The 24,000-nt window shown below is 36.4% G+C and overlaps 1 protein-coding gene across 1 annotated transcript in view; it reads left to right on the forward strand.

The window, feature by feature from the left end:
- Positions 1-16,437, forward strand: part of LOC133620790 (KH domain-containing, RNA-binding, signal transduction-associated protein 3-like) — a 309,759-nt gene extending 293,322 nt beyond the window's left edge. Inside the window, exons 10-12 of the mRNA XM_072915615.1 lie at positions 3,116-3,172; positions 7,150-7,151; positions 15,920-16,437. Of these exons, the coding sequence (XP_072771716.1) occupies positions 3,116-3,172; positions 7,150-7,151; positions 15,920-16,005 (145 nt within the window). The 3' untranslated portion in view covers positions 16,006-16,437. The remainder of the gene's footprint in view (positions 1-3,115; positions 3,173-7,149; positions 7,152-15,919) is intronic.
- Positions 16,438-24,000: the final 7,563 nt, after the last annotated feature.

A 24,000-nucleotide genomic window follows, 5' to 3' on the forward strand; every position in this document is an offset into this window, starting at 1 on the left:
TCTCTTCATCCACATCTCCTCCAGTCTCTCCAAACTCTGCATCCCTGTGTCTTCATTCCACATCTCCTCCAGTCTCTCCAAACTCTGCAGCCCTGTCTCTTCATCCACATGTCCTCCAGTCTCTCCAAACTCTGCAGTCCTGTCTCTTCATCCGCATCTCCTCCAGTCTCTCCAAACTCTGCAGTCCTGTCTCTTCATCCACATCTCCTCCAGTCTCTCCAAACTCTGCAGTCCTGTCTCTTCATCCACATCTCCTCCAGTCTCTCCAAACTCTGCAGTCCTGTCTCTTCATCCACATCTCCTCCAGTCTCTCCAAACTCTGCAGTCCTGTCTCTTCATCCACATCTCCTCCAGTCTCTCCAAACTCTGCAGTCCTGTCTCTTCATCCACATCTCCTCCAGTCTCTCCAATCTCTGCAGTCCTGTCTCTTCATCCGCATCTCTTCCAGTCTCTCCAAACTCTGCAGTCCTGTCTCTTCATCCACATCTCCTCCAGTCTCTCCAAACTCTGCATCCCTGTGTCTTCATTCCACATCTCCTCCAGTCTCTCCAAACTCTGCAGCCCTGTCTCTTCATCCACATGTCCTCCAGTCTCTCCAAACTCTGCAGTCCTGTCTCTTCATCCGCATCTCCTCCAGTCTCTCCAAACTCTGCAGTCCTGTCTCTTCATCCACATCTCCTCCAGTCTCTCCAAACTCTGCAGTCCTGTCTCTTCATCCACATCTCCTCCAGTCTCTCCAAACCCTGCAGTCCTGTCTCTTCATCCACATCTCCTCCAGTCTCTCCAAACTCTGCAGTCCTGTCTCTTCATCCACATCTCCTCCAGTCTCTCCAATCTCTGCAGTCCTGTCTCTTCATCCGCATCTCCTCCAGTCTCTCCAAACTCTGCAGTCCTGTCTCTTCATCCGCATCTCCTCCAGTCTCTCCAAACTCTGCAGTCCTGTCTCTTCATCCGCATCTCCTCCAGTCTCTCCAAACTCTGCAGTCCTGTCTCTTCATCCACATCTCCTTTAGTCTCTCCAATCTCTGCAGTCCTGTCTCTTCATCCGCATCTCCTTTAGTCTCTCCAAACTCTGCAGTCCTGTTTCTTCATCCACATCTCCTCCAGTCTCTCCAAACTCTGCAGTCCTGTCTCTTCATCCACATCTCCTCCAGTCTCTCCAATCTCTGCAGTCCTGTCTCTTCATCCACATCTCCTCCAGTCTCTCCAAACTCTGCAGTCCTGTCTCTTCATCCGCATCTCCTCCAGTCTCTCCAAACTCTGCAGTCCTGTCTCTTCATCCACATCTCCTCCAGTCTCTCCAAACTCTGCAGTCCTGTCTCTTCATCCACATCTCCTTTAGTCTCTCCAATCTCTGCAGTCCTGTCTCTTCACCTGCATCTCCTCCAGTCTCTCCAAACTCTGCATCCCTGTGTCTTCATCCACATCTCCTCCAGTCTCTCCAAACTCTGCAGCCCTGTCTCTTCATCCACATGTCCTCCAGTCTCTCCAAACTCTGCAGTCCTGTCTCTTCATCCACATCTCCTTTAGTCTCTCCAAACTCTGCAGTCCTGTTTCTTCATCCACATCTCCTCAAGTCTCTCCAAACTTTGCAGTCCTGTCTCTTCATCTGCATCTCTTCCAGTCTCTCCAAACTCTGCAGTCCTGTCTCTTCATCCGCATCTCCTCCAGTCTCTCAAAACTCTGCAGTCCTGTCTCTTCATCCACATCTCCTCCAGTCTCTCCAATCTCTGCAGTCCTGTCTCTTAATCCGCATCTCCTTTAGTCTCTCCAAACCCTGCAGTCCTGTCTCTTCACCTGCATCTCCTCCAGTCTCTCCAAACTCTGCATCCCTGTGTCTTCATCCACATCTCCTCCAGTCTCTCCAAACTCTGCAGCCCTGTCTCTTCATCCACATGTCCTCCAGTCTCTCCAAACTCTGCAGTCCTGTCTCTTCATCCACATCTCCTTTAGTCTCTCCAAACTCTGCAGTCCTGTTTCTTCATCCACATCTCCTCAAGTCTCTCCAAACTTTGCAGTCCTGTCTCTTCATCCGCATCTCCTCCAGTCTCTCCAAACTCTGCAGCCCTGTCTCTTCATCCACATCTCCTCCAGTCTCTCCAAACTCTGCAGTCCTGTCTCTTCATCCATATTTCCTCCAGTCTCTCCAAACTCTGCATCCCTGTGACTTCATCCACATCTCCTCCAGTCTCTCCAAACTCTGCAGCCCTGTCTCTTCATCCACATGTCCTCCAGTCTCTCCAAACTCTGCAGTCCTGTCTCTTCATCCACATCTCCTCCAGTCTCTCCAAACTCTGCAGCCCTGTCTCTTCATCCGCATCTCCTCCAGTCTCTCCAAACTCTGCAGTCCTGTCTCTTCATCCGCATCTCCTCCACTCTCTCCAAACTCTGCAGTCCTGTCTCTTCATCCACATCTCCTCCAGTCTCTCCAAACTCTGCAGCCCTGTCTCTTCATCCGCATCTCCTCCAGTCTCTCCAAACTCTGCAGTCCTGTCTCTTCATCCGCATCTCCTCCACTCTCTCCAAACTCTGCAGTCCTGTCTCTTCATCCACATCTCCTCCAGTCTCTCCAAACTCTGCAGCCCTGTCTCTTCATCCACATCTCCTCCAGTCTCTCCAAACTCTGCAGCCCTGTCTCTTCATCCACATCTCCTCCAGTCTCTCCAAACTCTGCAGCCCTGTCTCTTCATCCACATCTCCTCCAGTCTCTCCAAACTCTGCAGCCCTGTCTCTTCATCCACATCTCCTCCAGTCTCTCCAAACTCTGCAGTCCTGTCTCTTCATCCACATCTCCTCCAGTCTCTCCAAACTCTACAGTCCTGTCTCTTCATCCACATCTCCTCCAGTCTCTCCAAACTGACTCTGGTGTGGCAGAGACCCAGCGGCTGGTCTCTGTGGCCAAAAGGCTCCCGAGACGCAGATCCAGAAGTCCACAAAAAAGCACTGCAGAAGTCAGGACAGTGGTATCTTGGGGGAAAAAAAGATAAAATAAAAATGACAAAAATTCCTGCCTAGTGTTGAGTTGTTACTTTTAAAAAGTCCATATTGCCCCTGAAATGATTCCTTTGTGATGTCATGGCCAACAATCCTAATCAACTTTGTTTTGTGTTTCCAGCTCGGATGACTATTATGAATACGGACACAGCGCAGAGTCCTACGAGTCGTATGGTAAGTTCTCAACGACCACAATCATCGGGCCAAGTTAATGTTACACGGTAGGAAGGGGATTCACGTGGCCTGACACATGAAACGTGACACTATCCACTTTAGCCGCCATTTTAAAATGTAGAGTGGCACCTACAATCATTTTCAGCAGGACTGTGTTGCAAAATGATTAACACCCTCCTTCCTCTCACGCGAGATCCTCCCAGGAGTGGGGCCATATTACTCTCAATCTCACAGCACATACCGACTTGACGTCATAGTTTAGTGTAATTATTCAAATATATTATTGACATCCTCAATCTCATTCAATGATTAAGTCAGGCAATGTGCTTTTATACGTTATTGATACATTTAATATTCAATTACAATTTTAACTAGTTCTGGTAAAAGTTGATTTTCAAGACAAAAAATGATTTTCAAGGTAAAAGTTGATTTTTCAAGACAAAAAATGATTTAAGGAAAAAATTGATTTTCAAGGTAAAAGTTGATTTTCAAGACGAAAAATTATTTAAGGAAAAAATAGATTTTCAAGGTAAAAGTTGATTTTCAAGACAAAAAAATGATTTTCAAGGTAAAAGTTGATTTTCAAGACAAAAAATGATTTTCAAGGTAAAAGTTGATTTTCAAAACAAAAAATTATTTTCAAGGTAAAAGTTGATTTTCAAGACAAAAAATTACTTTCAAGGAAAAAAATTGATTTTCAAGGTAAAAGTGGATATTCAGACAAAAAATGATTTTCAAGGAAAAAGTTGAGTTTCAAGGTAAAAGTTGATTTTCAAGACAAAAAATGATTTTCAAGGTAAAAGTTGATTTTCAAGACAAAAAACGATTTTCAAGGTAAAAGTTGATTTTCAAGACAAAAAATTATTTTCAAGGTAAAAGTTGATTTTCAAGACAAAAAATAATTTTCAAGGTAAAAGTTAATTTTCAAGACAAAAAATAATTTTCAAGGTAAAAGTTAATTTTCAAGGTAAAAGTTGATTTTCAAGACAAAAAATAATTTTCAAGACAAAAAATAATTTTCAAGGTTAAAGTTGATTTTCAAGACAAAAAAATATTTTCAAGGTAAAAGTTGATTTTCAGACAAAAAATGATTTTCAAGGAAAAAATGTATTTTCAAGGTAAAAGTTGATTTTCAAGACAAAAAATGATTTAAGGAAAAAAAATATTTTCTAGGTAAAAGTTCATTTTCAAGACAAAAAATGATTTAAGGAAAAAAAATATTTCTAGGTAAAAGTTGATTTTCAAGACAAAAAATGATTTTCAAAGTAAAAGTTGATTTTCAAGACAAAAAATTATTTTCAAGGTAAAAGTTGATTTTCAAGACAAAAAATGATTTTCAAGGTAAAAGTTGATTTTCAAGACAAAAAATTATTTTCAAGGTAAAAGTTGATTTTCAAGACAAAAAATGATTTTCAAGGTAAAAGTTGATTTTCAAGACAAAAAATGATTTTCAAGGTAAAGTTGAGTTTCAAGGTAAAAGTTGATTTTCAAGGTAAAGTTGAGTTTCAAGGTAAAAGTTGATTTTCAAGACAAAAATGATTTTCAAGGAAAAAATTGATTTTCAAAGTAAAAGTTGATTTTCAAGACAAAAAATGATTTTCATGGAAAAAAATTGATTTTCAAGATAAAAAAAATGATTTTCAAGGTAAAAGGTGATTTTCAAGGTAAAAGTTGATTTTCAAGGTAAAAATAGATTTTCAAGGTAAAAGTTGATTTTCAAGATAAAAAATTATTTTCAAGGTCAATCAATCAATCAATCTTTATTTATATAGCCCTAAATCACAAGTGTCTCAAAGGGCTGCACAAGCCACAACGACATCCTCGGTACAAAGCCCACATACGGGCAAGGAAAAACTCACCCCAGTGGGACGTCGATGTGAATGACTATGAGAAACCTTGGAGAGGACCGCATATGTGGGTAACCCCCCCCCTCTAGGGGAGACCGAAAGCAATGGATGTCAAGTGGGTCTGACATAATATTGTGAGAGTCCAGTCCATAGTGGATCCAACTTAATAGTAAGGTAAAAGTTGATTTTCAAGGCAAAAAATTATTTTCAAGGTAAAAGTTGATTTTCAAGGCACAAAATGATTTTCAAGGTAAAAGTTGATTTTTCAAGACAAAGAATGATGGCACTCAGTTGTAATACCCTTTTACACCACTTGCGGCAGTAATGACAACATCAAACAAACAGAAGAAGTCTGGAGCTAAAGTCCTGCGGAAGTTTCTTAAGCGCAAAAATGATGACTAAAGTGGTGAAGCAGCGACACTTTAAATATGCAACTTTTTACACTTCAGATTGTTAGTGCGACTGCTTTGTGCTTTAGTGAGATGGCAGAAAAGCTCAGCAGAAAAAAGCTGGATGTCTCCAGTCACTTTTGTCTGAGACTTTTCACATGGTCAAAGCGCGGCTCCTCAAAGCAATCACACACTTGCGCCTTGACAAAAGTGCTAGACGTCACCTGCGGTCTAACAGAAGTCAGTAACAACATGAAACATGTCTGACATTACCATCGTGCTTTGGCAAAGATGTTCTGTCATGTCATCTGTGATATTTGCACCCAAATAAATGCTAGATGAGGAATACCAGGGGCATTTTTGAAATATTACGTACATTCCTTTTTATAAGTCAATTACAGAATGTTTAGCAGGCTGGCTGAATGTGACATGTTATTAATAGAGAAGGTTAAAACAATGTCATGCGGCGTTAACTTAACTTGTACAACATGAATACCACAAGCATTTAGAAACATCACAGATGATATTACCAAACATCTTTGACAATCAACGCATGATCCAAACAATTGACATTTGTGTTCATGCGCGACACTGCTATCTATACAACACACTGCAGCTCATTAAAAGCCTGTTTATGTCCATCTTGTGCTGAGTTTGAACAAGTTGTCCAGTCATGCTAATAAACACCTGGCATACACCTATTAATGATGAATACTTCTATCTGACAATAATCGCGATTCAATTTGTGTTAACCATGAACAAATTGCTATTAATTGCAATGATATATTTTAATCGTTTGACAGCCCTAATTTTTATTTCTCAAATGAACGGGTTTTATCGTCGACTTTATGTTTTAGCATAACCAGTTGATAGTAGCATGGGTAGAAAGGTAGAATGAAAGGTTAAAAAGGTGTATTTGTTGAAAGTGGCACGGGTAAAAAGGTAGAGTTAAAGGTTAAAAAGGTGTATTTGTTGACAGAGGCACGGGTAAAAAGGTAGAATGAAAGGTTAAAAAGTGTATTTGTTGAAAGTGGCACGGGTAAAAAGGTAGAATAAAAGGTTAAAAAGGTGTATTTGTTGAAAGTGGCACGGGTAAAAAGGTAGAGTTAAAGGTTAAAAAGGTGTATTTGTTGAAAGTGGCACGGGTAAAAAGGTAGAGTTAAAGGTTAAAAAGGTGTATTTGTTGAAAGAGGCACGGGTAAAAAGGTAGAATGAAAGGTTAAAAAGGTATTTGTTGAAAGTGGCACGGGTAAAAAGGTAGAATAAAAGGTTAAAAAGGTGTATTTGTTGAAAGTGGCACGGGTAAAAAGGTAGAGTTAAAGGTTAAAAAAGTGTATTTGTTGAAAGAGGCACGGGTAAAAAGGTAGAATGAAAGGTTAAAAAGGTATTTGTTGAAAGTGGCACGGGTAAAAAGGTAGAATGAAAGGTTAAAAGCGGAACAGGTAAAAAGTTAGAATGAAAGGTTAAAAGTGTATTTGTTGAAAGTGGCACGGGTAAAAAGGTAGAATAAAAGGTTAAAAAGGTGTATTTGTTGAAAGTGGCACGGGTAAAAAGGTAGAGTTAAAGGTTAAAAAGGTGTATTTGTTGACAGAGGCACGGGTAAAAAGGTAGAATGAAAGGTTAAAAAGGTATTTGTTGAAAGTGGCACGGGTAAAAAGGTAGAATGAAAGGTTAAAAGCGGAACAGATAAAAAGGTAGAATGAAAGGTTAAAAAGGTGTATTTGTTGAAAGTGGCACGGGTAAAGAGGTGGAATAAAAGGTTAAAAAGGTGTATTTGTTGAAAGTCGCACGGGTAAAAAGGTAGAATGAAAGGTTAAAAAGGTATTTGTTGAAAGTGGCACGGGTAAAAAGGTAGAATGAAAGGTTAAAAAGGTGTATTTGTTGAAAGAGGCACGGGTAAAAAGGTAGAATGAAAGGTTAAAAGCGGAACAGGTAAAAAGTTAGAATGAAAGGTTAAAAGTGTATTTGTTGAAAGTGGCACGGGTAAAAAGGTAGAATAAAAGGTTAAAAAGATGTATTTGTTGAAAGTGGCACGGGTAAAAAGGTAGAGTTAAAGGTTAAAAAGGTGTATTTGTTGACAGAGGCACGGGTAAAAAGGTAGAATGAAAGGTTAAAAAGGTATTTGTTGAAAGTGGCACGGGTAAAAAGGTAGAATAAAAGGTTAAAAAGGTGTATTTGTTGAAAGTGGCACGGGTAAAAAGGTAGAGTTAAAAGTTAAAAAGGTGTATTTGTTGAAAGTGGCACGGGTAAAAAGGTAGAGTTAAAGATTAAAAAGGTGTATTTGTTGAAAGTGGCACGGGTAAAAAGGTAGAATGAAAGGTTAAAAAAGTATTTCTTGAAAGTGGCATGGGGTAAAAAGGTAGAATGAAAGGTTAAAAGCGGAACAGATAAAAAGGTAGAATGAAAGGTTAATAGGTATTTGATGAAAGTGGCATGGGTAAAAAGGTAGAATGAAATGTTAAAAGTGGCACAGGTAAAAAGGTAGAATGAAAGGTTAAAAGCGGAACAGATAAAAAGGTAGAATGAAAGGTTAAAAAGGTGTATTTGTTGAAAGTGGCACAGGTAAAAAGGTAGAATGAAAAGTTAAAAGGTATTTGATAAAAGTGGCATGGGTAAAAAGGTAGAATGAAAGGTTAAAAGTGGCACAGGTAAAAAGTTAGAATAAAAGGTTAAAAGTGTATTTGTTGAAAGTGGCACAGGTAAAAAGGTAGAATAAAAGGTTAAAAAGGTGTATTTGTTGAAAGTGGCTTGGGTAAAAAGGTGTATTTGTTGATAGTGGCACGGGTAAAAAGGTAGAGTTAAAGGTTAAAAAGGTGTATTTGTTGAAAGTGGCACGGGTAAAAAGGTAGAATGAAAGGTTAAAAGCGGAACAGGTAAAAAGTTAGAATGAAAGGTTAAAAGTGTATTTGTTGAAAGTGGCACGGGTAAAAAGGTAGAATGAAAGGTTAAAAAGGTATTTGTTGAAAGTGGCACGGGTAAAAAGGTAGAATAAAAGGTTAAAAGGGTGTATTTGTTGAAAGAGGCACGGTTAAAAAGGTATTTGTTGAAAGTGGCACAGGTAAAAAGGTAGAATGAAAAGTTAAAAGGTATTTGATAAAAGTGGCATGGGTAAAAAGGTAGAATGAAAGGTTAAAAGGTATTTGTTGAAAGTGGCATGGGTAAAAAGGTAGAATAAAAGGTTAAAAAGGTGTATTTGTTGAAAGAGGCCCGGGTAAAAAGGTAGAATGAAAGGTTAAAAAGGTATTTGTTGAAAGTGGCACGGGTAAAAAGGTAGAATGAAAGGTTAAAAGCGGAACAGGTAAAAAGTTAGAATGAAAGGTTAAAAAGGTATTTGTTGAAAGTGGCACGGGTAAAAAGGTAGAATAAAAGGTTAAAAAGGTGTATTTGTTGAAAGTGGCACGGGTAAAAAGGTAGAATGAAAGGTTAAAAGGTATTTGTTGAAAGTGGCACGGGTAAAAAGGTAGAATGAAAGGTTAAAAGCGGAACAGGTAAAAAGTTAGAATGAAAGGTTAAAAGTGTATTTGTTGAAAGTGGCACGGGTAAAAAGGTAGAATAAAAGGTTAAAAAGGTATTTGTTGAAAGTGGCACAGGTAAAAAGGTAGAATGAAAGGTTAAAAGGTATTTGATAAAAGTGGCATGGGTAAAAAGGTAGAATAAAAGGTTAAAAAGGTGTATTTGTTGAAAGTGGCACGGGTAAAAAGGTAGAATGAAAGGTTAAAAGGTATTTGTTGAAAGTGGCACGGGTAAAAAGGTAGAATGAAAGGTTAAAAGCGGAACAGGTAAAAAGTTAGAATGAAAGGTTAAAAGTGTATTTGTTGAAAGTGGCACGGGTAAAAAGGTAGAATAAAAGGTTAAAAAGGTATTTGTTGAAAGTGGCACAGGTAAAAAGGTAGAATGAAAGGTTAAAAGGTATTTGATAAAAGTGGCATGGGTAAAAAGGTAGAATGAAAGGTTAAAAGTGGCACAGATAAAAAGGTAGAATGAAAGGTTAAAAGGTATTTGTTGAAAGTGGCACGGGTAAAAAGGTAGAATGAAAGGTTAAAAGCGGAACAGGTAAAAAGTTAGAATGAAAGGTTAAAAGTGTATTTGTTGAAAGTGGCACGGGTAAAAAGGTAGAATAAAAGGTTAAAAAGGTATTTGTTGAAAGTGGCACAGGTAAAAAGGTAGAATGAAAGGTTAAAAGGTATTTGATAAAAGTGGCATGGGTAAAAAGGTAGAATGAAAGGTTAAAAGTGGCACAGATAAAAAGTTAGAATGAAAGGTTAAAAGGTATTTGTTGAAAGTGGCATGGGTAAAAAGGTAGAATGAAAGGTTAAAAAGGTGTATTTGTTGAAAGTGGCCTGGGTAAAAAGGTAGAATGAAAGGTTAAAAAGGTATTTGTTGAAAATGGCACGGGTAAAAAGGTAGAATGAAAGGTTAAAAGCGGAACAGGTAAAAAGTTACAATGAAAGGTTAAAAGTGTATTTGTTGAAAGTGGCACGAGTAAAAAGGTAGAATAAAAGGTTAAAAAGGTGTATTTGTTGAAAGTGGCATGGGTAAAAAGGTAGAATGAAAGGTTAAAAAGGTGTATTTGTTGAAAGTGGCACGGGTAAAAAAGGTAGAATAAAAGGTTAAAAAGGTGTATTTGTTGAAAGTGGCACGAGTAAAAAGGTAGAATAAAAGGTTAAAAAGGTGTATTTGTTGAAAGTGGCATGGGTAAAAAGGTAGAATGAAAGGTTAAAAAGGTGTATTTGTTGAAAGTGGCACGGGTAAAAAGGTAGAATGAAAGGTTAAAAGCGGAACAGGTAAAAAGGTAGAATGAAAGGTTAAAAAGGTATTTGTTGAAAGTGGCACGGGTAAAAAGGTAGAATAATAGGTTAAAAAGGTATTTGTTGAAAGTGGCACAGGTAAAAAGGTAGAATGAAAGGTTAAAAAGTGTATTTGTTGAAAGTGGCACGGGTAAAAAGGTAGAATAAAAGGTTAAAAAGGTGTATTTGTTGAAAGTGGCACGGGTAAAAAGGTAGAATGAAAGGTTAAAAGCGGAACAGGTAAAAAGTTAGAATGAAAGGTTAAAAGTGTATTTGTTGAAAGTGGCACAGGTAAAAAGGTAGAATGAAAGGTTAAAAGGTATTTGATAAAAGTGGCATGGGTAAAAAGGTAGAATGAAAGATTAAAAAGGTGTATTTGTTGAAAGTGGCCTGGGTAAAAAGGTAGAATGAAAGGTTAAAAAGGTATTTGTTGAAAATGGCACGGGTAAAAAGGTAGAATGAAAGGTTAAAAGTGGAACAGGTAAAAAGTTACAATGAAAGGTTAAAAGTGTATTTGTTGAAAGTGGCACGAGTAAAAAGGTAGAATGAAAGGTTAAAAAGGTGTATTTGTTGAAAGTGGCATGGGTAAAAAGGTAGAATGAAAGGTTAAAAAGGTGTATTTGTTGAAAGTGGCACGGGTAAAAAAGGTAGAATAAAAGGTTAAAAAGGTGTATTTGTTGAAAGTGGCACGAGTAAAAAGGTAGAATAAAAGGTTAAAAAGGTGTATTTGTTGAAAGTGGCATGGGTAAAAAGGTAGAATGAAAGGTTAAAAAGGTGTATTTGTTGAAAGTGGCATGGGTAAAAAGGTAGAATGAAAGGTTAAAAAGGTGTATTTGTTGAAAGTGGCACGGGTAAAAAGGTAGAATGAAAGGTTAAAAAAGTGTATTTGTTGAAAGTGGCATGGGTAAAAAGGTAGAATGAAAGGTTAAAAGCGGAACAGGTAAAAAGGTAGAATGAAAGGTTAAAAAGGTATTTGTTGAAAGTGGCACGGGTAAAAAGGTAGAATAAAAGGTTAAAAAGGTGTATTTGTTGAAAGTGGCACGGGTAAAAAGGTAGAGTTAAAGGTTAAAAAGGTGTATTTGTTGAAAGTGGCACGGGTAAAAAAAGTAGAATGAAAGGTTAAAAAGGCATTTGTTGAAAGTGGCACTAGTAAAGGTATTTGTTGAAAGTGGCATGGGTAAAAAGGTAGAATGAAAGCTTAAAAAGGTATTTGATGAAAGTGGCACGGGGTAAAAAGGTAGAATGAAAGGTTAAAAGCGGAACAGATAAAAAGGTAGAATAAAAGGTTAAAAAGGTGTATTTGTTGAAAGTGGCACGGGTAAAAAGGTAGAATGAAAGGTTAAAAGTGTATTTGTTGAAAGTGGCACGGGTAAAAAGGTAGAATGAAAGGTTAAAAAGGTATTTGTTGAAAGTGGCACGGGTAAAAAGGTAGAGTTAAAGGTTAAAAAGGTGTATTTGTTGAAAGAGGCACGGGTAAAAAGGTAGAATAAAAGGTTAAAAGTGGAACAGATAAAAAGGTTGAATAAAAGGTTTAAAAGGTATTTATTGAAAGTGGCACAGGTAAAAAGGTAGAATGAAAGGTTAAAAAGGTGTATTTGTTGAAAGTGGCACGGGTAAAAAGGTAGAATGAAAGGTTAAAAAGGTGTATTTGTTGAAAGTGGCACGGGTAAAAAGGTAGAATGAAAGGTTAAAAAGGTGTATTTGTTGAAAGTGGCACGGGTAAAAAGGTAGAATGAAAGGTTAAAAGTGGCACAGATAAAAAGTTACAATGAAAGGTTAAAATTGTATTTGTTGAAAGTGGCACGGGTAAAGGTATTTGTTGAAAGTGGCATGGGTAAAAAGGTAGAATGAAAGCTTAAAAAGGTATTTGTTGAAAGTGGCACGGGTAAAAAGGTAGAATGAAAGGTTAAAAAGATGTATTTGTTGAAAGTGGCACGGGTAAAAAGGTAGAATGAAAGGTTAAAAGCGGAACAGATAAAAAGGTAGAAGGAAAGGTTACAAGGGTGTATTTGTTGAAAGTGGCACGGGTAAAAAGGTAGAATGAAAGGTTAAAAAGGTATTTGTTGAAAGTGGCACGGGTAAAAAGGTAGAATGAAAGGTTAAAAAGGTGTATTTGTTGAAAGTGGCACGGGTAAAAAGGTAGAATGAAAGGTTAAAAAGGTGTATTTGTTGAAAGTGGCATGGGTAAAAAGGTAGAATGAAAGGTTAAAAAGGTGTATTTGTTGAAAGTGGCATGGGTAAAAAGGTAGAATGAAAGGTTAAAAAGGTATTTGTTGAAAGTGGCACGGGTAAAAAGGTAGAATAAAAGGTTAAAAAGGTGTATTTGTTGAAAGTGGCATGGGTAAAAAGGTAGAATGAAAGGTTAAAAAGGTATTTGTTGAAAGTGGCACGGGTAAAAAGGTAGAATGAAAGCTTAAAAAGGTATTTGATGAAAGTGGCACGGGGTAAAAAGGTAGAATGAAAGGTTAAAAGCGGAACAGATAAAAAGGTAGAATAAAAGGTTAAAAAGGTGTATTTGTTGAAAGTGGCATGGGTAAAAAGGTAGAATGAAAGGTTAAAAAGGTATTTGTTGAAAGTGGCACGGGTAAAAAGGTAGAATGAAAGCTTAAAAAGGTATTTGATGAAAGTGGCACGGGGTAAAAAGGTAGAATGAAAGGTTAAAAGCGGAACAGATAAAAAGGTAGAATGAAAGGTTAAAAAGGTATTTGTTGAAAGTGGCATGGGTAAAAAGGTAGAATGAAAGCTTAAAAAGGTATTTGATGAAAGTGGCACGGGGTAAAAAGGTAGAATGAAAGGTTAAAAGCGGAACAGATAAAAAGGTAGAATAAAAGGTTAAAAAGGTGTATTTGTTGAAAGTGGCACGGGTAAAAAGGTAGAATGAAAGGTTAAAAGTGTATTTGTTGAAAGTGGCATGGGTAAAAAGGTAGAATGAAAGGTTAAAAAGGTATTTGTTGAAAGTGGCACGGGTAAAAAGGTAGAGTTAAAGGTTAAAAAGGTGTATTTGTTGAAAGAGGCACGGGTAAAAAGGTAGAATAAAAGGTTAAAAGTGGAACAGATAAAAAGGTTGAATAAAAGGTTTAAAAGGTATTTATTGAAAGTGGCACAGGTAAAAAGGTAGAATGAAAGGTTAAAAAGGTGTATTTGTTGAAAGTGGCACGGGTAAAAAGGTAGAATGAAAGGTTAAAAAGGTGTATTTGTTGAAAGTGGCACGGGTAAAAAGGTAGAATGAAAGGTTAAAAAGGTGTATTTGTTGAAAGTGGCACGGGTAAAAAGGTAGAATGAAAGGTTAAAAGTGGCACAGATAAAAAGTTACAATGAAAGGTTAAAATTGTATTTGTTGAAAGTGGCACGGGTAAAGGTATTTGTTGAAAGTGGCATGGGTAAAAAGGTAGAATGAAAGCTTAAAAAGGTATTTGTTGAAAGTGGCACGGGTAAAAAGGTAGAATGAAAGGTTAAAAAGATGTATTTGTTGAAAGTGGCACGGGTAAAAAGGTAGAATGAAAGGTTAAAAGCGGAACAGATAAAAAGGTAGAAGGAAAGGTTACAAGGGTGTATTTGTTGAAAGTGGCACGGGTAAAAAGGTAGAATGAAAGGTTAAAAAGGTATTTGTTGAAAGTGGCACGGGTAAAAAGGTAGAATGAAAGGTTAAAAAGGTGTATTTGTTGAAAGTGGCACGGGTAAAAAGGTAGAATGAAAGGTTAAAAAGGTGTATTTGTTGAAAGTGGCATGGGTAAAAAGGTAGAATGAAAGGTTAAAAAGGTGTATTTGTTGAAAGTGGCATGGGTAAAAAGGTAGAATGAAAGGTTAAAAAGGTATTTGTTGAAAGTGGCACGGGTAAAAAGGTAGAATAAAAGGTTAAAAAGGTGTATTTGTTGAAAGTGGCATGGGTAAAAAGGTAGAATGAAAGGTTAAAAAGGTATTTGTTGAAAGTGGCACGGGTAAAAAGGTAGAATGAAAGCTTAAAAAGGTATTTGATGAAAGTGGCACGGGGTAAAAAGGTAGAATGAAAGGTTAAAAGCGGAACAGATAAAAAGGTAGAATAAAAGGTTAAAAAGGTGTATTTGTTGAAAGTGGCATGGGTAAAAAGGTAGAATGAAAGGTTAAAAAGGTATTTGTTGAAAGTGGCACGGGTAAAAAGGTAGAATGAAAGCTTAAAAAGGTATTTGATGAAAGTGGCACGGGGTAAAAAGGTAGAATGAAAGGTTAAAAGCGGAACAGATAAAAAGGTAGAATGAAAGGTTAAAAAGGTATTTGTTGAAAGTGGCATGGGTAAAAAGGTAGAATGAAAGCTTAAAAAGGTATTTGATGAAAGTGGCACGGGGTAAAAAGGTAGAATGAAAGGTTAAAAGCGGAACAGATAAAAAGGTAGAATAAAAGGTTAAAAAGGTGTATTTGTTGAAAGTGGCACGGGTAAAAAGGTAGAATGAAAGGTTAAAAGTGTATTTGTTGAAAGTGGCACGGGTAAAAAGGTAGAATGAAAGGTTAAAAAGGTATTTGTTGAAAGTGGCACGGGTAAAAAGGTAGAGTTAAAGGTTAAAAAGGTGTATTTGTTGAAAGAGGCACGGGTAAAAAGGTAGAATAAAAGGTTAAAAGTGGAACAGATAAAAAGGTTGAATAAAAGGTTTAAAAGGTATTTATTGAAAGTGGCACAGGTAAAAAGGTAGAATGAAAGGTTAAAAAGGTGTATTTGTTGAAAGTGGCACGGGTAAAAAGGTAGAATGAAAGGTTAAAAAGGTGTATTTGTTGAAAGTGGCATGGGTAAAAAGGTAGAATGAAAGGTTAAAAAGGTGTATTTGTTGAAAGTGGCACGGGTAAAAAGGTAGAATGAAAGGTTAAAAGTGGCACAGATAAAAAGTTACAATGAAAGGTTAAAATTGTATTTGTTGAAAGTGGCACGGGTAAAGGTATTTGTTGAAAGTGGCATGGGTAAAAAGGTAGAATGAAAGCTTAAAAAGGTATTTGTTGAAAGTGGCACGGGTAAAAAGGTAGAATGAAAGGTTAAAAAGATGTATTTGTTGAAAGTGGCACGGGTAAAAAGGTAGAATGAAAGGTTAAAAGCGGAACAGATAAAAAGGTAGAAGGAAAGGTTACAAGGGTGTATTTGTTGAAAGTGGCACGGGTAAAAAGGTAGAATGAAAGGTTAAAAAGGTGTATTTGTTGAAAGTGGCACGGGTAAAAAGGTAGAATGAAAGGTTAAAAAGGTATTTGTTGAAAGTGGCACGGGTAAAAAGGTAGAATGAAAGGTTAAAAGCGGAACAGATAAAAAGGTAGAATGAAAGGTTAAAAAGGTATTTGTTGAAAGTGGCACGGGTAAAAAGGTAGAATGAAAGGTTAAAAGCGGAACAGATAAAAAGGTAGAATGAAAGGTTAAAAAGGTATTTGTTGAAAGTGGCACGGGTAAAAAGGTAGAATGAAAGGTTAAAAAGGTATTTGTTGAAAGTGGCACGGGTAAAAAGGTAGAATGAAAGGTTAAAAAGGTATTTGTTGAAAGTGGCACGGGTAAAAAGGTAGAATGAAAAGTAAGGGCTGGAACACAGAAGAGGAAAGTTTGAAGACAAAAGTTTCCATGGTTGTCGACACAAGCAGAAGGTGACGTCATGTGACCTCTGACCTCATTATCAACCTTCAGTAGGTAAGCAGCACTTTAGGTCTGACCACGGTTGTGCTCCCTCAGGTGGAGAGGAATGGTCCAAGGGTCGCGGAGAGGAATGGTCCAAGGGTCGCGGAGAGGAATGGTCCAAGGGTCGTGGGAAGGCTCCTCCAGCGAGGACGAGCAAAGGAGCGTTCCGAGAGCAGCCGTACTCCCGCTACTGATCACTGGCCAAGTAATGCACTTTTCTACGCCGCTTTTTGGATCTCCAAGCTGCTAAATCATCATAGAAGGACTTGGAATGTTCACATGAAAGTGGATCACCTATTTGCTCTTTTACCAGAATAAAGTTGGAATTTTATACTAAAGTTGGGATCCAAAAAGTTGCATCACTTTAACGTCCACAAGATCCTTTTTTTCCTCCTTAACATTCATTAGAATGACCTTTAATTAAAATGACCATTAATTAGAATGACCTTTAATTAGAAAGACCATAGCATCTTTTCCTCTCACCACCTTTTTTCTCATTCTCTTTGTGAGGATTTTTAGCCTAAAATTCCAACTTTTTCCCCATTGAACTTAAACTTTAAACTAAAATGTAGACTTTTTTTCTCCAAAAATTAAAACATTTCTCTTCTCTTAAAATGATGTCAAGAGTACTTCTCGTTACAAATTTCTGACATAATTGACACTAAAACAAGGACAATTCTTGTACAACTTGATTACATTTTGATTATTTTAATATCACTTCTTAATTTTTTTTGACTTTTTTATTCTTCACTTTCATAAAGTCACTTTATTCTGCTATCATTAGGATTGTTTGTCAAATACCAACATTTATTTTGGTCAAAGTTAAAATTATCCATTTTTCTTTTTAAGTTAAAAATTTATATTTTTTTCACTTAAAATTCCGACTATAATATTAACCATCTTTTTTTTTCCTAATGAAATTTCAACTTAATTCTTATAGTGCAGATTTTTACCGTAAACTTTTACGACTTTTTCCCCATTGAACTACAACTTTACTCTCAGAATACACTCGCCCTTTTCCTCCTAAAACTTACCGTATTTTCCGCACCATAAGCCGCCCTGGGTTATAAGCCGCGCCTTCAATGAACGGCATATTTCAAAACTTTGTCCACCTATAAGCCGCCCCGTGTTATAAGCCGCATCTAACTGCGCTAAAGGAATGTCAAAAAAACAGTCAGATAGGTCAGTCAAACTTTAATAATATATTAAAAACCAGCGTGATGTGGGCGTGCATGGAGTCGTATATCAACATGGACGGAGCTGCGTGAAAAAAGCCACCCGGCCTCTTGGCGTAAACTTCCCTTAACCACTCGCTCATCTTTTCTTCATCCATCCATCCCTTCGAGTTAGCTTTTATGATGACGCCGGCTGGAAAGGTCTCTTTTGGCAAGGTCTTCCTTTTGAATATCACCATGGGTGGAAGTTTCTGGCCATTAGCATGGCAAGCTAGAACCACAGTGAAGGATGACTTCTCATTCCCTGTGGTGCGAATATTCACCGTACGTGCTCCCGTTGTATCCACAGTGCGGTTCACAGGAATATCAAAAGTCAGTGGAACCTCGTCCATGTTGATAATGTTCTCTGGCCGGATCTTTTTTTCAGCTATCTTGTTTTTACAATATGCACGGAAAGTAGCCAGCTTTTCTTGAAAGTCTTTAGGCAGTTGCTGTGAAATAGTAGTCCGTGTGCGGATGGAGAGATTGCGTCTTTTCATGAACCGGAAACCTGTCGCTTAGTAGGAGCCATTTTGTGGTCTTTACAGATGTAAACACACAAAGGAAATGAAACGTAATATCCGCGCGCTTTTTCTTCTTCTATGGGGGCGGGTGGTTGCTTACAGTAGAAGAAGAAGCGCTTCCTGTTCTATGGGGGCGGGTGCTTACCTTGGCGGTTGCTTGCGTAGAAGAAGAAGCGCTTCCTCTTCTACGGGGAAAAAAGATGGCGGCTGTTTACCGTAGTTGCGAGACCGAAACTTTATGAAAATGAATCTTAATATTAATCCATATATAAAGCGCACCGGGTTATAAGCCGCACTGTCAGCTTTTGAGTAAATGTGTGGTAATAGTGCGGAAAATACGGTAGACTGATGGGACTTTTTTCTCCAAAAATTAAAACATTTTTCTTCTCTTAAAATGATGTCAATAGTACTTGATACATTTTTACTTATTATCGTTACAAACTTCTGAAATAATTTACACTAAAAGAAGGACAATTATTGTATGACTTTTTTTTATTAGATTTTGATTGATTTAATATCACTTCTTACATTTTTTTCCCTCTTATTTTTTTACTTTCATAAAGTCATTTTATTCTGGTATTATTATGACTTTTTTGTCAATTACCAACAACATTTACTTGGGTAAAAGTCAAAATGATACATTTTTAAATTAAGTTAAAAATATATGTATTTTTTTCACTTAAAGTTCCGAAATTACAACTTAATTCTCATAGTTTGGATTTTTATCGTAAAATTCTACCTTCACGACCAAAAACGTTTTCCTTTTCCCCATCGAACTGCAACTTTACTCTCAAAATACACTCTGACTTTTCCTCGTAAAACTCAGAATATTCGGACTTTTTTCACCAAAAATGAAAATATTGATACATTTTTACTCATTGTGGTTATTTTACATTTTCTCCCAAATTACTGACATTATTTACACGAAAAAAATGAAAATTTTTGTAGAACAGTTTTTTTTTTATAAAATATAAATTTTTCTTTCACTACTTGATTTATTTATTTACTTCTGGGAAAATGTTTTCCCTTTCATAAAGTCACTTTATTCCGGTATCAGTAGGACTTTACTTTGTAAATTTCCAATAGTATTTATTTTTGTAAAAGTCAAAATGAAAATGTTTTCTCTTGAACTTAAAAATTCTAATTTTTTAAGTTGTTTTTTTTCCTGGTAAAATTCTGACAATAATATTAGTTTTTTTCCTAATGAAATGATAACTTTATTCTCTTATTGTAAATGTTCTGCTAAAATCACACTCGCCAAACTTTTTACTCTGAGATTATAACTTACCGTATTTTCCGCACCATAAGGCGCCCTGGGTTATAAGCCGCGCCTTCAATGAACGGCATATTTCAAAACTTTGTCCACCTATAAGCCGCCCCGTGTTATAAGCCGCATCTAACTGCGCTAAAGGAATGTCAAAAAAACAGTCAGATAGGTCAGTCAAACTTTAATAATATATTAAAAACCAGCGTGATGTGGGCGCGCATGGAGTCGTATATCAACATGGACGGAGCTGCGTGAAAAAAGCCACCCGGCCTCTTCGCGTAAACTTACCTTAACCACTCGCTCATCTTTTCTTCATCCATCCATCCCTTCGAGTTAGCTTTTATGATGACGCCGGCTGGAAAGGTCTCTTTTGGCAAGGTCTTCCTTTTGAATATCACCATGGGTGGAAGTTTCTGGCCATTAGCATGGCAAGCTAGAACCACAGTGAAGGATGACTTCTCATTCCCTGTGGTGCGAATATTCACCGTACGTGCTCCCGTTGTATCCACAGTGCGGTTCACAGGAATATCAAAAGTCAGTGGAACCTCGTCCATGTTGATAATGTTCTCTGGCCGGATCTTTTTTTCAGCTATCTTGTTTTTACAATATGCACGGAAAGTAGCCAGCTTTTCTTGAAAGTCTTTAGGCAGTTGCTGTGAAATTGTAGTCCGTGTGCGGATGGAGAGATTGCGTCTTTTCATGAACCGGAAACCTGTCGCTTAGTAGGAGCCATTTTGTGGTCTTTACAGATGTAAACACACAAAGGAAATGAAACGTAATATCCGCGCGCTTTTTCTTCTTCTATGGGGGCGGGTGGTTGCTTACAGTAGAAGAAGAAGCGCTTCCTGTTCTATGGGGGCGGGTGCTTACCTTGGCGGTTGCTTGCGTAGAAGAAGAAGCACTTCCTCTTCTACGGGGAAAAAAGATGGCGGCTGTTTACCGTAGTTGCGAGACCGAAACTTTATGAAAATGAATCTTAATATTAATCCATATATAAAGCGCACCGGGTTATAAGCCGCACTGTCAGCTTTTGAGTAAATTTGTGGTTTTTAGGTGCGGCTAATAGTGCGGAAAATACGGCAGACTGATGGGACTTTTTTCTTCAAAAATTAAAACATTTTTCTTCTCTTAAAATGATGTCAATAGTACTTGATACATTTTGACTTATTCTCGTTACAAACTTCTGAAATAATTTACACTAAAACAAGGACAATTCGTGTACGACGTTTTTATTAGATTTTGATTGATTTAATATCACTTCTTAATTTTTTTCCCTCTTATTTTTTACTTTCATAAAGTCACTTTATTCTGGTATCATTATAACTTTTTTGTCAATTACCAACAACATTTACTTGGGTAAAAGTCAAAATGATACATTTTTAAATTAAGTTAAAAATATATGTATTTTTTTCACTTAAAGTTCCGAAATTACAACTTAATTCTCATAGTTTGGATTTTTATCGTAAAATTCTACCTTTACGACCATCGAACTGCAACTTTACTCTCAAAATACACTCTGAATTTTCCTCGTAAAACTCAGAATATTCGGACTTTTTTCACCAAAAATGAAAATATTGATACATTTTTACTCATTGTGGTTATTTTACATTTTCTCCCAAATTACTGACATTATTTACACGAAAAAAATGAACATTTTTGTAGAACAGTTTTTTTTTATAAAATATTAATTTTTCTTTCACTACTTGATTTATTTATTTACTTCTGGGGAAATGTTTTCCCTTTCATAAAGTCACTTTATTCCGCTATCAGTAGGACTTTACTTTGTAAATTTCCAATAGTATTTATTTTTGTAAAAGTCAAAATGAAAATGTTTTCTCTTGAACTTAAAAATTATAATTTTTTTAAGTTGTTTTTTTTCCTGGTAAAATTCTGACAATAATCTTAGTTTTTTTCCTAATGAAATGATAACTTTATTCTCTTATTGTAAATGTTCTGCTAAAATCACACTCGCCAAACATTTTACTCCGAGATTATAACTTACTCCAAAAAAATCACTTGGATAATGTTTGGAATATGATTTGACCTCTGAAATCTGAAATATCGATACCACATCTTTATGCTCTAATATCCATTCTCAAATCAAAATATGGATACTTTTGATACTTTAGTTCAGGGGTGTCCAAACTTTTTCCACCAAGGGCCACATAGTAAAAAGTCAAAGTATGCGGGTCCATGTTGATATTTTGTTTATTTTTAAAAAAATGCTAAAAACAGATTTTGTCAGCTTTGTTTTATTTTTCAGCTTTTTCTCATCACATTCCCATTATTTTGATCTTTTTGCTTCACTTCTATTGTTTTTTTCCCCCATGTAAAAAAACCTAGCAGTCAAAAGTTCTGCCTGAACAAAAATATTCATTACATATTTAACGTTGTTTATTATGGTTGTTTAACTTTTCAAATTCATAAGTTAGTTTTTTTGTTTTTTTTAATGAACTAACTAAACATTGTTTATATGTTAAGTACATTTTCAGAAATAAAACCTTTTTTTTTTACTTTCAGCAGACACTTTAGGTATATTGGGACAAAGTATTTGGTATCAGATCGATACCAGCCTGAATTGTACTCGGTATCCAATCGAAAAGAAAACGAATATGGTAAATTAATATCACATCAAACCAACCAACTTATTTTACTCCTAAAATTCCAACTTTATCCTGAAAATATCAGGACTGTTTCTGGTAAAAAATGCCATTATGATACCTACTAAAATGATTCTGCTAATCTGATATTCCTTTCACTGCTCGCCCTTCTTCCTGATAATAAAACCCCAGGTAAAATCGTCATAAATGATATGACTTCTTCTCCTGTTGGACTATGTTGACGCCAAGGAAGAATATTTCCACGGCGAGTTATCAATACAATGCCAGTACAGCTTCATGTATCCCCCCCCCAATATCTCACTAAAGATGTAATAATGGCTTAGTTCTAGGATGTAGATATTTATTTTATTTATTTGAAAGGAGTCACGGGTGTAAAATGTGTCCCTTGTAAAGTAAAAAGTGTATAAATATTGTATTTCTGTCTCCTCCTTTCTTTTGTATTGGTGTTAAAGGGCTTATGGAAGCATGGCGTGCATTGTTGTTGTTGTTGTTGTTGTTGTTTTACTCGCTAATTATTGTGCTGATAAAACATCTCCTTTAATATATTTATAAATAGGAACTGAAAATGAAAAAAATGGACGTCTTTGTGATGTTTTTTTCTTCTTTTTTCCACGGTTTAATAATTACTTTTTGACATTTTCGCCTCGGCTTTTTGTCAAAGCTAAATGTGCTCAGATGCTTGTGAATACGCTGGACTTGTTCAGGTTACTTTCAGCTTATATAAGCCCTTTAATATTTCCCTCTTGTCCATGCTGAATAAACATTTTGAAGGAAAAAGCGAGAGAGTAATTCTTGGAACTTTGGGAGAAGTTAGCATTGGCACGAGTAGCACTTTGTGGGCGGGGCCAGATGCGGCAACTTTCCCGTAAAGGTTATTATTTTTATGATTAACTTTGTGAGTGTTTACCCTGACAGACGTAGCGCTGCATGACAGCTGACTTGAGGACGGCAGCAGTAGCGATTTAAAAAGGTAAAGAAGACTAACCTAACGCACATAAACGCTCTCTAAACCTCACTGTAATTTCTGCTCTAATTTGTCTGTTTAGGCCGCCAAAATGGGCATAATTAGACATCTTTAACCACAAAGTAAACTCCTGATAAAAAGTTGTAATAGAGGCCAGTAATGAAGCCACAATACGCATTTGTTTTATTAATATTCTTTCTTTCCACTCCAGGTTGATGCCTGCCAGACCACCATCGGCACTAAACGTACGTCCATTTTTACCATCTTTATATCTCATTATTATCATCACTGACACAATTGTTGCACATTCCCACAATAGTTTATGTAGAAATCACATCATGAAATTGTCAGGTTCAAACACCGATGACATCTATTAAACAGGACAAGAAGCAAAGAATCAAACAGAGACAGAATTCAATTCGGCTCAGTGAGGAGAAACGTGTACATCTGTACCCGTGTACAGTGTCATCACGCTCTGCCAAACGATTGCACGCCTCCTTCTTTTAATTTGGACCTTCTAAGGACCACATGGCAACAGCTGCTTCCAAAGGGGCGGGGGTCGTAAACAGCCATCACCTTTGATTACAAAAGAAAAGGTCGGTTCAAAAAAGAGGTCGTAAAAGAGTTCAAAAAAGAGGTTGCAAAAGAGTTCAAAAAGAGGTTCATAAAAGAGCTCAAAAAGAAGTTCGTAAAAGAGTTTAAAAAAAGAGGTCGTAAAAGAGTTTAAAAAAAGAGGTCGTAAAAGAGTTCAAAAAAAGGTCGCAAAAGAGTTAATAAAGAAGTTCGTAAAAGAGTTAAAAAAAAGAGGTTGCAAAAGAGTTGAAAAATAATTCAAAAAAAGGTCGCAAAAGAGGTCGTAAAAGAGTTCAAAAAAAGGTCGCAAAAGAGTTAAAAAAGAAGTTCGTAAAAGAGTTAAAAAAAAAGAGGTTGTAAAAGAGTTGAAAAATAATTCAAAAAAAGATCGCAAAAGAGTTAAAAAAGAGGTTCGTAAAAGAGTTCAAAAAAGAGGTCGTAAAAGAGTTCAAAAAAGAGGTCGTAAAAGAGTTCAAAAAAAGGTCGCAAAAGAGTTAATAAAGAAGTTCGTAAAAGAGTTAAAAAAAGAGGTTGCAAAAGAGTTGAAAAAGAATTCAAAAAAAGGTCGCAAAAGAGTTTAAAAAAAGAGGTCGTAAAAGAGTTCAAAAAAAGGTCGCAAAAGAGTTAAAAAAGAAGTTCGTAAAAGAGTTAAAAAAAAGAGGTTGCAAAAGAGTTGAAAAATAATTCAAAAAAAGATCGCAAAAGAGTTAAAAAAGAGGTTCGTAAAAGAGCTCAAAAAAGAGGTCGTAAAAGAGTTCAAAAAAGAGGTCGTAAAAGAATTAAAAAAAAGGTCGCAAAAGAGTTAATAAAGAAGTTCGTAAAAGAGTTAAAAAAAGAGGTTGCAAAAGAGTTGAAAAAGAATTCAAAAAAAGGTCGCAAAAGAGTTTAAAAAAAGAGGTCGTAAAAGAGTTCAAAAAAAGGTCGCAAAAGAGTTAAAAAAGAAGTTCGTAAAAGAGTTTAAAAAAAGAGGTTGCAAAAGAGTTGAAAAATAATTCAAAAAAAGATCACAAAAGAGTTAAAAAAGAG

Source organism: Nerophis lumbriciformis, linkage group LG21 (assembly GCF_033978685.3).
Source record: "Nerophis lumbriciformis linkage group LG21, RoL_Nlum_v2.1, whole genome shotgun sequence".
In the NCBI taxonomy this organism is placed as follows: Eukaryota; Metazoa; Chordata; class Actinopteri; order Syngnathiformes; family Syngnathidae; genus Nerophis; species Nerophis lumbriciformis.